We start from the raw sequence: 16437 nt of genomic DNA, 5'->3' as shown, positions 1-16437 counted from the left end.
GTACAAAACATGAGGAATCCGGGGGCATTCCAGCCAAGCAGCGCCGAGCCGCTGCAGCCCGATGATCTCTACGCCTGCAGCAAGCCAAGGGCAGCCTCAACACACGTGCATTAAGCACGGTGATGGAAAAGGTTTTCCAAGGTCTCTTCCACCGGGATTTAAGGAGTTCGCCAAGCTTTGGGCGTTCCCTTTGAGCAGCTTGTATATAAAACAAAAGAGAAAATCGGCTGCACTTAATTCAACCGAAGGAGCACCAGAATGAGAATAAAACGAGCAAACTTGACCAGGCAATGATTTCATAGCTTGAGAAGACCATGAAGCAACATTATACTCTGTGTAGAACATATGCCCAATCTGGAAAGGAGAGGTGTCTTAAGGAAACTATTGAACGGAAACTGTCTAGAGGTAGCTTAGCTAAATGTGCCTAAGCCTTAGGCCGCACTCAGATAACATAAGGAACTCTCACCCAGTTCAGTAAGAAAGGGCCCCAGAGCCGGTTCAAGCTCGAAAGAGAAGGGAGTTACAAGCAGTCTGTGTTCCTGGGGCTCACACTCCGAAAGGGAGGATGTCAAAACTTTGAAATAAGGCCTGTGCAGGGCATCAGCACCTTGAGAAACAAAGCCTCCTCTCACTGCTGGGGCAGTGCTAATTGTTGTGGTCTGGAATTACCGCCTCCTCGTCAGCACCTTGAGAGACAACGGCGGGGCCCAACAAGGAAAGAAGACACGTCCGTCAGCAGAAACCGCAACAGTAAAGACAAGGAAAGAAACAGCCTGCCTAGGGACAACGATGAGACCCCAGACCTGAATATTACTACTGGTCTGAACTACGGCGTGAGGCGTGGAGAACTTAGATTGAAAAGTTATAATTGCCCAGAGATTTCTTTGTTCGGGGTCCCTCTTCGGAGGCACCCAGCTCGAGCTGTAATTACTGCACGCGCGTCATTAACGTTTATTTTTTTTTAATTTGCTTTGATTTGTCTCCGAACTTTTCAGCGGGAACGTAGGGTCGGACCCTGTTATGGTGCCCGGCGAGCCTAACCTTCCCTCACGGTTTGGCGTGCACTGTAAGGAGTACGCGGGCTGATCACTGTAAGGCGCACCAGGCAGGGGAGGGGTTCGAGTCCCATCCCCAGGGTTTGAGTGGGTTTTAAGTCCCATCTCGGTTCGGCCGGAAAGGGGAGTGCGCAGCCAGATCAGTATAAGGCGCATCGCAGGGCTATAAAAACAGAAATCTAGAGTCACCGTGCCTGGTGTGAGCATGAACAGTGCTGTCTGTATGTGAGTGCGTATAACCTGGGAACCGACCGGGGCACCCGTCGGCTGATGAAGCCGCCCACTGCGAAGGGACAGCAGTCCTAGCAGTCAAAGGCTCGGATGGTGTGACTGCAGTTCCCAGAGACTGAGCGAAAGAGTGTGTGATCACACCAGCCACCGAGGCTGGTGTTACTGGTAAGGAAGTGCGCTGCCTGACTTGCATAAGACGCACTTTTCAGGAACTCGGTATGGGAAATAATTTCGGCATGGAAAAGGGGACGCCCTTAGCCGAAATTTTGCAAAACTGGAGTAAGGTTGATGGCACCAGGAACTTCAGGAAAAAAAGGCAGATTCGACTATGTCAGGAGGATTGGCCGTTCCTGACAAAGGAGGGAAACCCGGCGGAACGGTGGCCACCGCAAGGGACTTTCGATCAGCGGGAACTAACTTTCGTGTGAAATCGTCGAGAAGACAGGTTTCCAACTCAAATGGATTGCTGGTCTGTTTGAGATAATTGGGCATGGGCGCGGGAGCATTCGAGCCGGGAGGGAGGGAGGAAAGGAACCCGCCGAAGGTAGCACTCGTGTTAGCAGATACTAGTACCCCGGACCGCGCTCCAAAAGTTTCTGCTCCACCTTATATGCCTGATGATCTATCTGTCATTACTTTTCCTCCTGCTCCTGCTCCTCCTCCTCCTCCCTCCCTCTACTCTACCGGCTGCCGGACTCTGTCCTATGATCTCCAATGTGCTGACTAACCCTGCCGCTCTACAGCCAGGGGGAAGGGGAGAAGCCAGAACCCCAGCCCCCCCCGCCCGCCCGCCACGACCCCGTCCTGTGCTGAAGGTATTTGCTAATCAACCCTGGGATCCGAACGATCTTGGATGGGGGGGGTGGGGGGGGGGAAGAGGGGAGGGGGCGGGTAAAATGCCGAGATAAGAGAAGATGCCGAGCGAGGTGTCCGGTTATTTCCCAATATATGCACCGGGCACAATCCAAACTGGAGTGATACCCAAATTCTTCTGATGGAATTATTGCGACCAAATGAATGGGATAAGATAATTAACACGGGTGCGGAATTAGTGCAGCAAGCCGGGGGAAATTGAAACCCCTGGCTAGCAAAAGATCCAAATCGGGATTAAAATAACGCAGGAGACAGAGCCGTGTGTCAAGCAGGACTTTGAAATTTAGTAGACGCAATTAGAGTATGCAGAGAGTTAGGAGTAACTTGGATAAAAGTGCAAGAATGCAGACAGTGATTCGATGAACACCCCCGTGACTTTTGGGGGTGGCTGCGGCAAGCCCTGCTAAAACATGGAGGAATGACCCCACAAAACTTCAAAGATGCACTCGCGATTAGTGCTTTTATAGCTCAAGCAGCCCCTGATACACGAAAGTATTTCAAAGAGCATATGCCAGGCTGGCAAGGGGAGACTTTACAAAAGATTTTCAGTGTAGCAGGAGCAGTATTCGTATATTTGTATATTGAATATGTAGATGATATACTAATAGCAAGTAAAAATGAAGATACCTGTATAATAGCCTCTATGTACTATCTATGTACTACTTGAGCAGAAAAAGTGTGACTGGGCATCTCCATCTAAACTTCAGCTGTGTCAAAAGGAGGTAAAATACTTGGGACTAGTTAATCCAGGAAGAGTAGCTGCTATAACAACCCCCCCCCATCCAGTAAGACAGAAACAGTTAGGAGGATTCCTTGGAGCTGTGGGATTTTGCAGGCCATGAATTCCTGGTTTGGGAGAATTAACAACACCCCTGACAGAGGCAACTAGAAATGAAAAAGCAGAACCCATTGCATGGGGCCCTGAAAGAGAACAAGGTTTTAGAACTGTAAAAGGAGCTTTGGCATCTGCACCTGCGCTTGGGCTCCCCGATTATACAAAGCCCTTCGATCTGTATGTACATGAACGTAAGGGGATTGCCAGCCGAGTAATGATGCAAAAATTAGGACCCCACCAGAGACCAGCAGCATATCATTCTGCTCAACCAAATCAGATTGCAGCAGGGGCACCAGCCTGCATTAAATCGGTGTCAGAAGCAGCGGCAATAGTAGAGAGAAGCCGCCCTCTCATTCTGAGACACCCTGTAACAGTTTATGTCCCCCACGAAGTGGAGATACTACTAAAACAATATGCAACTCGAGCATTATTGCCACAACAGGCACACAGATACGAAGTGATCCTCCTAATGGCAGATAATGTAGTCCAAAAAAGATGCAATGCCTTGAATCTAACAACTCTAATACCTCTGCCTGATGATGGAGACAAACATCCCCAATGTGAGCCGGTAATGCACACTTCAAATAACCCGAGAACCAATTTAATTGATGTTCCTTTGCAAAAGCCAGATCTTGTTCTATTTGTAGACAGCTCATCCTACTTCCTGCAGGGACAACGATGAACTGGGTATGCTGTAGTCAGCCAAAAACAAATAATAGGGGCCGAACTGCTTTGCACACAAATGAGTTTGCAAGGCTCAGAGCTGGTAGCCTTGACACGTGCAGCGCACCTCGGAAAAGGAAAGCGAGTTAACACCTACACTGGCTCCCGATATGCCTTTGGAGTATGTCATGCGACTGCGATGTTGTGAAAAGAACGAGGACTTTTCACGTCATCAGAAAAATAGCTAATGGAGAAGAAATACGTGATTTGCTGGAAGCAGTCCAACTACTCAAACAAATTGCTGGAACACACTGCCCAGCCCATACTAAAGACACTACAGAAATTAGTAAAGGAAGGCTTTGGCTGACGCTGCTGCGAAGGCTGCAGCCTGACAACCTCTGAGAGAATGTATGGGGGCAGTTCCAACGTGGAATCAAAGTGAGTGGCCCAATTTAGTAGACTCCAAGGCCATGTATGAAAAGGACTGCTCCCTGGAAGAGAAAAAGCAATGGGGACAGTGGGAAGCAAAACAAAATGGTAATGGAATATGGACAATTGGAGGAAAACCAATTCTACCAAAAATATATAATCACTATAACTAGGTGGTTTCACGATAAAGCTCATGGAAGAGCAGAGGTGGTAGCTAATCCAAGTACAGAAAGTATGGGCCGCTCCAAGAATTTACGTGGCTGCAAAAAGGAGAACGAATAACTGCCCGACCGGCCAAAAGTTTACAAGCAGCAAACCAAGCTCAGAGTTAGGGGGATGACCATGGGCCTCCTTCCCTTTCCAAAGGCTACAAAGAGAATATGCGAACATGCCATCCGCCAATGGGTACAAGCACCTGTTAATGATAGTAGATCAGTTGTCAGGCTGGGTAGAAGCTTTCCCAACAAGAAAGGCCGAGGCAAGGGGAGTAGTAAAAGCCTCACTGAAAGAAATCATACCCAGGTTTGGGGTCCCAGAAGCCATTGATTCAGACAGGGGCACCCATTTTACGACAAGCATAATCACTCAATTATATACATCATTAGGAATAAGAAGAAACTCATATACCCCTTATCACCCACAGTCTTCAGGACAAGTAGAAAGAACAGAGAGAACCTTAAAAGAAAAAAATAGCAAGAATATGCACACATGCTAGCCTAAAATGGCCAGAAGCATTAAACTTAGCTCTGTGGGATGTTCAAAATGCTCCACAACAACCCATAGGACTAACACCAGCAGAAATTCTCTTCGGGAGACATGTAGCTATGCTAGGGACTTATAGTCCCTAAGCTAAGACCAGCCTATTAGACGGAGATGAACAACTAACCCAGTATGTTCTAAGTATGCAAACAAGGTTTGAAAATCTTAAAAAATATGCTCAATGATACCAGTCCACACCACCTGAAATACAACTGCCTGATATACAGCCTGGGGAGGAAGTACCAGTAAAAATATTTGTACAAAAATCCAAGTTAGAACCTAAAAGGGACAGGCCATATACTGTCATACTCTTATTTTGCTGTGAAAGTTGAACTGTACTAGTATGTATTGGAAAAGGATGTGTATGTATGAGAACGCTTTGCAGTCTTGTATTCATAGATGACATTGTTTTAGATACAAGTAATCACTCAAATATTTGTATTTGTAGCTTTACCAAAATTATGAGATGCAGCTTTAATAAGTCAGCTCCTATTAGATCCTATCAATTGTTACAATCTAATTATACATTAAGTCAAAATCTACTACCTACCCCCATAACATGGGGTCAAAATCGTTTTGGGCTTCTATTCCAGGTAAGCCACATGAACTTTGGCAAAGCCCTGTGCTTAATAGCAAGGAAAAGAGAGAAGTGGTGGGAAGGCTTGGAAGACCAGACTGTTGCTCTTCCTCATTTTCAGGGTCTGCTCCATTCTTTTGTGGCAAGCCTGCAAATGCTTTCCACCTTGTCTGAGTTTCACCTCTTTGCTCATGTATGTGCCTGGGGTTGGTTCTGCATTTTGTTTCTCAAGACAAAAGAGCAGAGAGTATTTGACTGAGAATTATGGACCCTGAAGGTAATGTGTATGATTCCCTACTAACCTTACTGACCTGCTTGTTAAACTTGTTCCTTTTCTGTACCTCTGTACGTGGTTGGCAGAGAAAAGGGGAGTAAAGAACAGAGTAGGTTCTTTGCCCTGAGCACAGCCTGGCACTGACTCCTGTTGTGTCCATAAAGCCGTCGGGATGGGCTTGGTGGAAATCTCCACAGCTCGAGGTCCACCCTAACAATGATCTCACACTGTTGGGTTTTAACACACTGCCTGTGTGCCTTTGGGAGCCTGTAAGCAAAAGGCCCTCTTGGGAGATCATGTCCAGCTGGAAGCATTCCTGCCTGCAACTGTGGCCTTCCTGCTGCCATTCAAGCAGGCCTGGTTCTAGCCCTGGGCAATACAGAACGGTACACCAGAGTGCAAGCTGTGTGCTTCTTTGCCAGAAGCACTCTGCACCAGGCCATACCGTGTTCGTGTGTGCCCCTGTGTTAAGAGGGGTATCAAAAGTGCCAGAATACTTGCTTACGTCCTGCTAAGCATTTGGAGCAAGCAATGGGTGGGAGTGTATGCAAGTGTTCTCCCTGCGTTCCTTCTCTTGAAGCAGTAGCACCGATTTCTCAGTCCATTTTGGTTATTAATCTACACGGCCACTGCCTGCAGGTGGTTCCAGTGAGGCAAGTGCTTTGCTACTGTAACTCATGGCTGTCTTGCCACAAGTCGGCCTTGAAGATTCACCCCCAGAGCCGCTGGAAGTCAGTGAGGCCTCAGGTTGCAAGCTAGGCCCTAAATGGTTGCTTTGGCCTACACAGAAGGGTAGAGGCCTTTTCCTCACTTTCAGACTTGCATGAGCTCCCACTTCCAGGAGCACCCACAGATTTTGTCCAAGGCAGCCTGCTCACCTCCTATGCCTGTGAAATCTTACGTGCCAATCTCAGTGTTCTGAGAGATAATGAGAGATTCTGGTTGAGCTTCTCTGCTTTCCCTCAGCCATAAAATTCTGTCTTCAGGTGGTTGTGGGCTTGTCTAGGGAACTGCAGTCTTCACAGCAAAGCAACCCCAAAACACTCAAAAGCAAAAGCCCACTCCATAAAAGTGAACTAGGAAGACTTGTAGCAAACAGAGCCTGAAGACAGCTCAAGGCTAGGCACCCCTGACTATAACTGTGCTGAAACCCTCCATCACAGTGTTACAAGGCCATACAGGTGGGAAACGAGATTGCCCTCAGCAATTGTTCGGCATTCTAGCCACGCAGCACTTCTATAGGTACACGGTTATTGCTAGAAGACACAATCCTCAGAGGACTGTCACCACCTGTAAGGACAGGAATAGCAGAAGTGGCACAGGCCTTGGTGCAAAGTGTTTAATCCAAGCATTCCCAGCCAAGGCAACTACTGACACACCTACCTTCTTCCTCTTCCCCCTCAAGCCTCTCACCCCCCTTGCATGGCCTGCACACACTTTCATTGCCACATAGCTCTCTGACTTTTGGCCCTACCTATGCCACAAGCAAGAGCATTTCATTTGGAGACATATTAAGAAAAAAATATATATATATAAAACAAAGTCATGGTATTTATAGCTTTAAACATTAACGGGAGGTATGCAAACGGGTCCTCCTGTCACGCATTTCTAATGCATTACCAGGCACACTGAAGCCTAGCTATACGTCATGACAACAAATATGGCTAGCACTTGAAACATCCAGAACGGAAGGGACCATAGTATGACGATTTAGATTCCAGCACTCACAGCAGGTCTATAATGAAGGTATCAGGTAGATAACAAGGACACAGGAGGCCTCTCTCAGAGCTCCCAGTATAGATAAAACCCCGTTAGGCAGGAGGAACTGAGTTTGCACATACCCCAACTGCTTGCTTGATATATAATGCAGCAAACCACGTACCCTGTGTCTTTGGGTAGTCCCTCAGGCAGAGCTCCCCCAGCTCTCATCTTAAACCCTCCATAGGTCATATGGCTATCTTTGACCCTCAGCATTTTCCAATACATATCATCCAAACACCAGCTGCTTACACCATTTCTCTCCATGATGCACCAGCGTGCACATATACACACAGGGGAGGTACATCTGTGTGCTCACCACACTATCGCAACGAAACACACACGTTCTAAAGCACAGAAACGAGACAAGGGTGAAGTAAAAGACGTGCAGTCGTACAGCAAAGACTGGGTCGCTGGACTATCTGCTTAAAGACACGCTTTAAGATCTTCCTTTAAGGAAGGACATGAACTATTTCCAAGGCATGCGACTCTCCTCCTAACATAAGGTTGACAGCTTTTCCCCCAGCAGAAATAGTATTGGACACCAGAGCACCCTCACAGCTCCTGCATTCCACAGCAACTCTAACTCTGCAAAAGAACAAAAGCAAGCTAACGAAGAGGATTTGCCTCGCCTGAGCAAGCGACATTGGCAATGTATCGGTACCCACAGCTCTGCCTCCACCTACAGAGAGGAAAGCCCAGGGCGAGAGAAGTCCAGAGCAGCAACCCAGTGGAGCGTAAAAGCAGCGTAAGGGCCTCGCTAGAGGGACTCACCGGGAGGGCGTCTCCGCTGTCGGCGCGGGCACGCGAGGGCTCTTCGGGCAGCAGCAGCGGCGCGCATTTGTCGGGCGGCGGCGCGGCCGGCAGGGTGTTGGAGCAGCTGCCGCCCGGGAAGCGGAGGTGGCTCTTGCGCGAGTCGGCGGTGAGCGAGACCTCGTGCGAGTAGGAGTGCAGGAAGGCGCGGACGCCGTCGATGCCCACGAAGGGCGAGGCGGCGACGGCGCGCGAGGCGCCGCTGCCCGCCGCCAGCAGCCGGGAGCGGCGCCAGCGCCGCAGGCGCAGCGCCAGCAGCGCCAGCAGGAAGGCGAGGAAGAGGCAGCACACGGCCGCCACGGCCACCACCAGCCAGCGCGTCAGGCTGCCGCCCGGCTCGCCCGGCGCCGCCGCGCCGCCCAGGTCCGACAGCAGCTCGGCCACGCTCTCGGCCAGCACCACCGTCAGCGTGGCCGTGGCCGACAGCGCCGGCTGCCCGTGGTCCCTCACCACCACCACCAGGCTCTGCCGCAGCGCGTCGCGCGCCAGCGGGAACCGCGCCGTGCGCACCTCGCCGCTGTGCAGCCCCACGCGGAAGAGCCCCGGCTCCGTGGCCTTGGCCAGCTCGTAGGACAGCCAGGCGTTCTGCCCCGAGTCCGCGTCCACCGCCACCACCTTGGCCACCAGCGCCCCGGGCTCGGCGGCGCGCGGCGCCAGCTCCACGCCCGTCCAGCCGGCGCCCGGCGCCGCCGGCGGGTACAGCACCTGCGGCGCGTTGTCGTTCTCGTCCACGATGAAGAGCCGCACCGACACGTTGCTGCTCAGCGCCGGCGCGCCGCCGTCCTCCGCGCGCACCCACAGCCCCACCTCGCGCACCTCCTCGTAGTCGAAGGAGCGCAGCGCGTACAGCGCGCCCGTCTCCGCGTGCACCGACACGTACGACGAGAGCGGCGCGCCCCGCACCTGCCCCTCGCACAGCCGGTACCGCACGCGCGCGTTCTGCCCCCAGTCCGCGTCCGCCGCCCGCACCGTCAGCACCAGCGCGCCCTTGGCGTTGTTCTCGGGCAGCCAGGCGCTGTAGCGCGCCTCCGCGAACACCGGCGCGTTGTCGTTCACGTCCAGCACGCGCAGCGGCAGCACCGCGCTGCTGCGCAGCGCCGGCGACCCGCCGTCCGTCGCCCGCACCGTCACGTTGTACTCCGACACCTCCTCGCGGTCCAGCTCCCTCGCCGTCACCACGCTGTAGTAGCTGCCCAGCGAGCTCCGCAGCCGGAACGGCAGCCCCGCGCCCAGCGAGCACCTCACCTCCCCGTTCGCCCCCGAGTCGCGGTCCTGCACGTGCAGCAGGGCCACCACCGTCCCGGCGGGAGAGTCCTCCGACACCGCGCTCAGCGACGACGTGATTGTCAATTCGGGCGCGTTGTCGTTCACGTCGGTCACCGCGACCACGACTTTCGCCGTGTCGAAAAGACCCCCGCCGTCCTTTGCCTGCAGCCCCAGTTCGTACGAGTCGCCCTCCTCGAAGTCCAGGCTCCTCACCAGGGTGATCGCTCCCGTTTCCGTGTCCAGCTGGAATTTATGCGATGCTTTCACTGTAATCTTTTGAAAGGAAAATTTCACCTCTCCGTTGAGCCCGTCGTCGGCATCGGTGGCTCTGACGGTGAGCAGGGTGGAGCCCACGGGCACGTCCTCGCGCACGCGCACCGTGTACACCGCCTGGCTGAACACCGGCGCGTTGTCGTTCGCGTCCAGCACCAGCACGCGGATCCGCGCCGTGCCCGTCCGCGCCGGCTCCCCGCCGTCCACCGCCGTCAGCACCAGCTCGTGGAAGGCGCTTTCCTCCCGGTCCAGCGCCTGCGCCAGCACCAGCTCGGGACGCTTCTCCCCATCGGCTCCCGTCTGGACGGCCAGGGAGAAGTGCTGGTCGCCGCTGAGCTCGTAGCGCTGCAGGGAATTGCTCCCGACGTCCGGGTCGTGAGCCTCAGCCAGGGGAAACCGCGACCCCGGGGCTGTTGTCTCGCTCATTTTTTCCTCCAGCTGCACTTCCTTGAAAACGGGCGCGTTGTCGTTAATGTCTCTGACTTCCACTTCGACTGCATAAACCTTCATTTCGCCCTCCACTATCACCTCACAACGCAGCACGCACTCACTCGCTGCTTCGCAGACCTGCTCTCTGTCTATGCGTTCCGCCGTCACTAAATGGCCGATCTTCTCATGCAGAGCAAAATACTGCCTCCTACCTTTGTCTACGATGCGGGCGCCGCGTTGGCGGAGCGCCGCCAGCTCCAGCCCCAGGTCCTTGGCCACGTCGCCCACGAAAGAGCCCTTCTGCATCTCCTCGGGCACCGCGTAGCGCAGCTGCCCCCACGCCAGCTCCCACGCCGCCACCAAGGCGCACCACAGCAGCGCTCGCCCTCGCCCTCGGGCTCGCCCTCGGCAGTCCCAGCGCCTCTCTCGCGGCCACATTTCACAGCTCCGGCCACCGCGTCCGCCGTACTCCTCCTCTCTGAACCTCCCCTCCCAGCAGCAGAAGCCGGCTCGCTCCGCACCCTGCTCTCTCCTGCGCCGACCGTGCAGCCCGGCGCCTCCTCTCTCTCCGGCGCGCTTCCCTTCTCGCGCTCGCTGGCGGCCGATCGGCCCATCGTGGGCAAACAGCGACACCTACAGCCTCAAGGAATCTCTGCAGCGCTCCAGCGCCGGCAAAGGTAATCCCTGCTCACATTTCCACTCGTTCTTATCGGCGTGTGTGAATCCCGGCTCACAATATGCTTAAAAAAATTGCATCGAGACGCAAGAGCACATCTTCACCATTCAGGCATGTATGCGCCCCACCATCCCCCGCAGCCTAACATTAGCTTCCAACGAACTTCTAGGAAGATCCTAAGACTTGAGCAGCGGTAGAGAAATGGTGTGGCAGGATATGATGTGGAAGAGCAACAGGAACCTGGACAAGACAGCCTGGAGTAACAGCGTGGCCGTTTCGGGGGGGCGGGGGGGGCGCGGGGAAGCAAGCTTTGCTTTCTGCAGTCATCGTCTATATTACAATACACTGTGCCTCGCTACAACAGGAGAATCACGTCACGAAATGCCCCCTCCTGTGACACCCAGTGCCCAACCGTGGCACTGCCATGAGCACATTCCCACAGGACCCCGTGTGTCTCTGTGCTGCCCCCTCCTCTGAACCCCCCGACACCTTCAACGGCAGACACGTTTCTGAACAGGACAACGTACGTACCTCTGTGCAGGTAACGTCCTACAGTTGCCGTTCTAGTTACAGCTGTCTTCGGAGCCCACGTGCTCACACGGCCCCTTGGCTCCAGCACGTCGCTAAGGACAAGCGGCGCTCTGGAGCCGCACCTCACAGACTTCCAGACGCCTTTGCATGCCCAGGGCCACTGCTGGTGTAGGGGACAATATCCCAGGACGGCGATCGAACTCAGGCCCTTCGCAGCCACTTTCCCCAGGTGTAAAGAAAAACGCTCAGCGTTACCTCGCCCTCTCCCCCGCCCCCAAAAGCACCTTCACGCGTCTCAACCCCCTTAGGTCCTTTACAGAGGGGCGAACGAAGGAACTATGTGTCCGAAGCTGCCTCCGCAGCCGAGGGGTATTTTACTGCAGCAATGGCATTCGAGTGCTTGTATTCTTTTTATTGCCTTGTTCTACCAAAGAAGGCTTACGGTTTTCCACTTTATAACTGCAATTCCGTACAATGCGAGGATTTCAGAAGAGTTAGTGCTCGGCAGCATGGGTCTCAAACACTGGTAAGAGACAGCTAGCATACAAAAAGGAAAATCGGGGGGAAAGGGAGACCGCAAACGGTTAACGCTTTGCCTTTGCACAATTTGGTATAGTTACAGTCTATCCCGGCATTACTAACCCTGCTATATATCCGAGACGATTTCAAGGACATTCCCTCCCTCCCTCCCCGCCCGCAACCACCATTTTCGGCTACGAGGGAGACCTAACTATGCATTTTACTACTCTCCCTTAGGGCAGCTGACAAACTCGGGACTCGGAGAAAACCCCCTTTTCCCACTGCTGAGTTGCAAGAGCGCGAATCAACACGGATGGGTGGAAGCACTTCGATCCCACAGCACCGTTTGACGTGCTGATACACAACGGGAGTATGCATGTAAACCATTGAAGAAATACACCGCGGGGGTACGCATATACAGCATCAGAGACATTGTCCAGAAGAGCAGACACACAACGCCAGCACTCCCCAGAAAGAGAGATCCAGGGCCCGGGGCAGGAAGAGAGCGGAGGAAGAGAGCAGAGCTTGCACCACATTTCACCAGAGCACCAGAACTTCAGGCTCTCTAGTAGCCTGGAGGGGGGTTACAGCGCAGCGTTCAGCAAACACAAACACGTGATTTGTCTTTTCAACCTCGAGACCGTGCTATGGCACTGAGCTGCTGTTAGAACTGCAGCTTTATTTCCATGCCTTTTCTCTTTCTTTCTTTTTTTCTTTTTGTGGTGCTGGTGGTGGTGGTGGCGGCTGCGGCGGCGGCAAACCGTTGTACTGGGTCGGGATACGAGGGAAACTGGTGACGCTAAAGGGGACTGCAAGTTTCCTCTGGGAGAATCATTGCCGCGTCTCTCAGCCCGGATCCCTCCCCACCCAGGGTCAGCCAAGTGAGGGTATTCCACGCCGTTTCAGGAGGGAAGCGCCGAAGCACTGGGGATGCTCCCGTAGCGCTAGTCAAAGGCAAGCCTGCTGAACGGTCCCGCAGGCAGCGTCCCGTGGCTCTGCGGTCGCGGTTCCTCGGCGCGGGGCAGGCCGCCGGGGAAATCCTCCTCCCCGGCGGCACCCCCGTCCGTGCCGCAGCGCTGCGGCGGCAGGCTGGCGAGGACCGGCTTGAGGAACCTGAACTCGCTGTTGCCCGAGCCCGTGGTGAGGCTGACCTCGTAGCAGTAGGCGTGGGGCAGAGTCCCCGTCCCGGCTGCGTCGGCCAGGCCGGTCTGGAAGTCGCCGGGGCCGTAGAGCACGGTGCCCTCCTTCAGGGACTTTCTCTTGCACACCTTGCAGGCGACGAAGGCTGCGGCCGAAGCGAGGAAGAGGAGCGAGACGAAGGCCAGGGAAACGATTAAATAAAGCGTCAGCGAGCCGCCCTCGTCCTCCGGGGCCAGGCCGTTGCGCGGCATGTGCGCGTCCGAGAAGCCGTCGAGCAGGAGCGCGGCCAGCACCGCGGTGGCGGACAGCGGCGGCCGCCCGTTGTCCCGCACCAGGACCACCAGCTTCTGCCTCACGGCGTCTCTCTCGGTCACCGGCCGCCTCAGCCGCACCTCGCCGGTTTGGGCCCCCACGGCGAACAGCCCGGGGTCCGTTGCCTTGAGCAGGTGGTAGGAAAGCCACGAATTCTGCCCCGAGTCGGCGTCGACGGCCACCACTTTGGCGACGAGGTAGCCCGCCTCGGCCGACGTGGGCACCAGCTCGCTGGACGGCGGCGAGCTGTCCTGCGCGGGGTGCAGGACCACGGGCGCGTTGTCGTTTTCGTCCACCACGAGGATGCGGACGGTGACGTTGGCGCTGAGGGGCGGCGAGCCCGAGTCGGCGGCGCTCACCACGACCTCCAGCTGCCTCACCTGCTCGTAGTCCAGCGGCCGCAGCACAAACACGTTCCCGTTCTCGGAGTTCACGGAGACGTAGGAGCGCGCGGCGCGCTCCGCGGGGCGGGCCGGCGCCAGGGAATAGGTCACCTTGGAGTTGGGCCCCACGTCGTCGTCGTCCGCGGCGCGGACGGCGCCGACGAGCACGGCCGGGTCGTTGTTCTCACGCACGTGCATGGTGTACGACGTCTGGTTGAACACGGGCGCGTTGTCATTGACGTCGGAGACGTCCACCGTGAAGGTCTGCGTGGTCGTGAGAGGCGGGGACCCCGCGTCGGCCGCCGTGACCGCGAGGATGTACCGCGCCGTCTCCTCCCGGTCCAGGGCGCTCGCTGTCACCAGCTCGTAGTAATTCTTATAGGCAGGCCTCAGGGAGAACGCGGGCTGGTCCTCCAGCGAACAGACGACCTTCCCGTTGTCCCCGGCGTCCCGGTCCTTGACGACAAAGAGGCCGACCACCGTCCCGGGCAAGGCGCTCTCGGCGAGGCGGCTGCTGAAGGAACTCACCGCCAGCTCCGGCGCGTTGTCGTTCACATCCAGCACCTCCACCACTACCTTGCAGAGCGCGGAGAGACCCCCGCCGTCTGTGGCGCGCACGCTGAGCTCGTGTTTCTCCGCCGCTTCGAAATCCAGGGGCTGGCTGACACGAATTTCACCACTCACGGGGTCGATCTTGAACGCTACGTGGCTGTGCCCCACCGCTTGGCTGAACGAGTAGGATATCTCCCCGTTAACTCCCACGTCCGCATCAGCTGCGACCACACGGAGAACCACCGAGTCCTCCGGGGCGTTTTCCAAAACCTGTCCTCTGTACCGTTCCTGCGTGAAGATCGGAGCGTTGTCATTTACGTCCAGGACAACGATGCGGACCTGGGCCGTCCCGCTCCGGGGCGGAGAGCCCCCGTCCGTGGCAATGACACTGAAAGCAACCTCCGGTTGCTCCTCTCTGTCCAGTGACTTTTCCAGGACTAATTCGACGGAATTGTCGCCCTCACCGCGACTCCGGAAAGAGACGCTGAAGTACTCGTTCTCGGGAGCGATGCTGTAAGCCTGCAGGCTGTTACTGCCGACATCTAGGTCCCGAGCCCCCTCCAGCGGGAAACGGGACCCCGGCTCGCTCGTTTCCGGGATCTTAAAAGTCACTTCTTCCTCCGGGAACACTGGCGAGTGGTCATTGATATCCTCTATGGCCACTTCGATCCGAAAGAACTGCAGAGGGTCGGCCAGCAGCAGCTCAAAGGGGACCGTGCACGTGACGGCCTGGCCGCAGATCTCCTCCCGGTCTATCCTCTCGCTAACTGCCAGGCGGCCGGTCCTGCGGTCTAACCGAAAATACTGCCGGCTGTGGTCCGAAACAAGCCGGGCGTCGCGAGCCCAGAGCTGCGCCAGGTCCAGCCCCACGTCCTGCGCGACGTGAGCCACCAGCGAGCCGCTCTCCCTCTCCTCGGCGACGGAGTAGCGAATGGGCTCGGAGCGAGCATGCGGCACGCAGAGAAGAACACAGAGACAAAGCACTTGCCTTGCAGACGCCATGTCGAATCCGGCGGACACCCTCCGTCTCGCGGATCGCCTGCCCGCTCCTCCGGGACAATGCCCGCACCGGGACCCGGCAGCCAGGCGGGCGGGCGCCCCTGCTCGCCGAGTCCGCTACGCGGCCCGGAGGGCGGCCGCGGTGGCTCGGCAGCGGCTGCCACGGAGGACCGCTCGCCGCCCCTGCTCGCCGCGCCGCTCGCCGCTGCTGCAGCTCGGCCGCCGCCGCCCGGTGCGGCCGCCTCCCCGCGCCGCAGCGCCGCTGCAGCGCCGCCTTGGCCAAGAGCACCACCCTGCGGCCCGCGGCGGGAACTGCTGATCGAAGGCGGACACACACGGTGCCTTTGCAGAGTCCCTGTGCCTGCGCCGGGAGAGAGGGGGAGGGCTTCCCCGCACGCAGGGCCTGAGCTCCGACCGGGGGAAACAGAACAGAAAAGGGAATGAGAAACGGGAAAAGGGAAAGGAAGAAGGGAGAAGGGAAAAGGGGGGAAAGGACGAAAAGGGGAAGGGGAAGAGGGAAAAGGAACAGGGAAAAGGGGAAAGAAAAAAGGGAAAACGGAATGGGGAAAGGGAAAGGGAAAGGGAAAGGCCGTGCGGCAGAGCACGCGAGCTCGCGGCACTGCTCGTAGTCGAAGGAGCGCTGCGCGTACAGCGCGCCGCTCCGCGCCTCCACCGACACGTAGGACGCCGCCGCCTCGCCCGCGCTGCCGCCCACCAGCCAGTAGCTCACGCGCCCGTTGGCGCCCGCGTCCGCGTCCCGCGCGCGCACGCGCAGCACCGCCGCGCCCGCCGCGTTGTTCTCCGCCACGTAGGCGCTGTAGGCGGCTTCCTCGAACACGGGCGCGTTGTCGTTCACGTCCGACACGGCCAGCGCCAGCGCGCTGCGGCTGGACAGCGCCGGGCTGCCGCGGTCGCTGGCGACCACCGTCACGTTGTGCTCGGCCGCCCGCTCGCTGTTCGGGCTTCTTCCTGCCACTTGGGCTCTCCTTCACTGCCAGGCTGAAGGACGGGTTTTCCGTGAGCTGGTAGCTGAGCAGCGAGTTGCTTCCCACATCCGGATCTTGCACCATCTCCAGCGGAAATCGCGCAC

General features: G+C 56.4%; 2 protein-coding genes across 2 annotated transcripts; both read right to left on the bottom strand.

The window, feature by feature from the left end:
• Positions 1-7947: 7947 nt before the first annotated feature.
• LOC135330003 (protocadherin gamma-A10-like) lies at positions 7948-10796 on the bottom strand. The gene has a single exon (XM_064520778.1). The coding sequence runs from the start codon at positions 10671-10673 to the stop codon at positions 8064-8066; it is 2610 nt and encodes an 869-aa protein (XP_064376848.1). The 5' UTR covers positions 10674-10796; the 3' UTR covers positions 7948-8063.
• A 1037-nt stretch (positions 10797-11833) lies between these two features.
• LOC135329999 (protocadherin beta-15-like) lies at positions 11834-15357 on the bottom strand. The gene has a single exon (XM_064520762.1). It carries the CDS (start codon positions 15348-15350, stop codon positions 12906-12908), a length of 2445 nt encoding a protein of 814 aa, XP_064376832.1. The 5' UTR covers positions 15351-15357; the 3' UTR covers positions 11834-12905.
• Positions 15358-16437: the final 1080 nt, after the last annotated feature.

This window comes from Dromaius novaehollandiae, chromosome 15 (genome assembly GCF_036370855.1).
Source record: "Dromaius novaehollandiae isolate bDroNov1 chromosome 15, bDroNov1.hap1, whole genome shotgun sequence".
Taxonomy (NCBI): domain Eukaryota; kingdom Metazoa; phylum Chordata; class Aves; order Casuariiformes; family Dromaiidae; genus Dromaius; species Dromaius novaehollandiae.
Note: the sequence above shows the minus strand (reverse complement) of the source record. Positions and strands in the feature narration are given on the sequence as shown.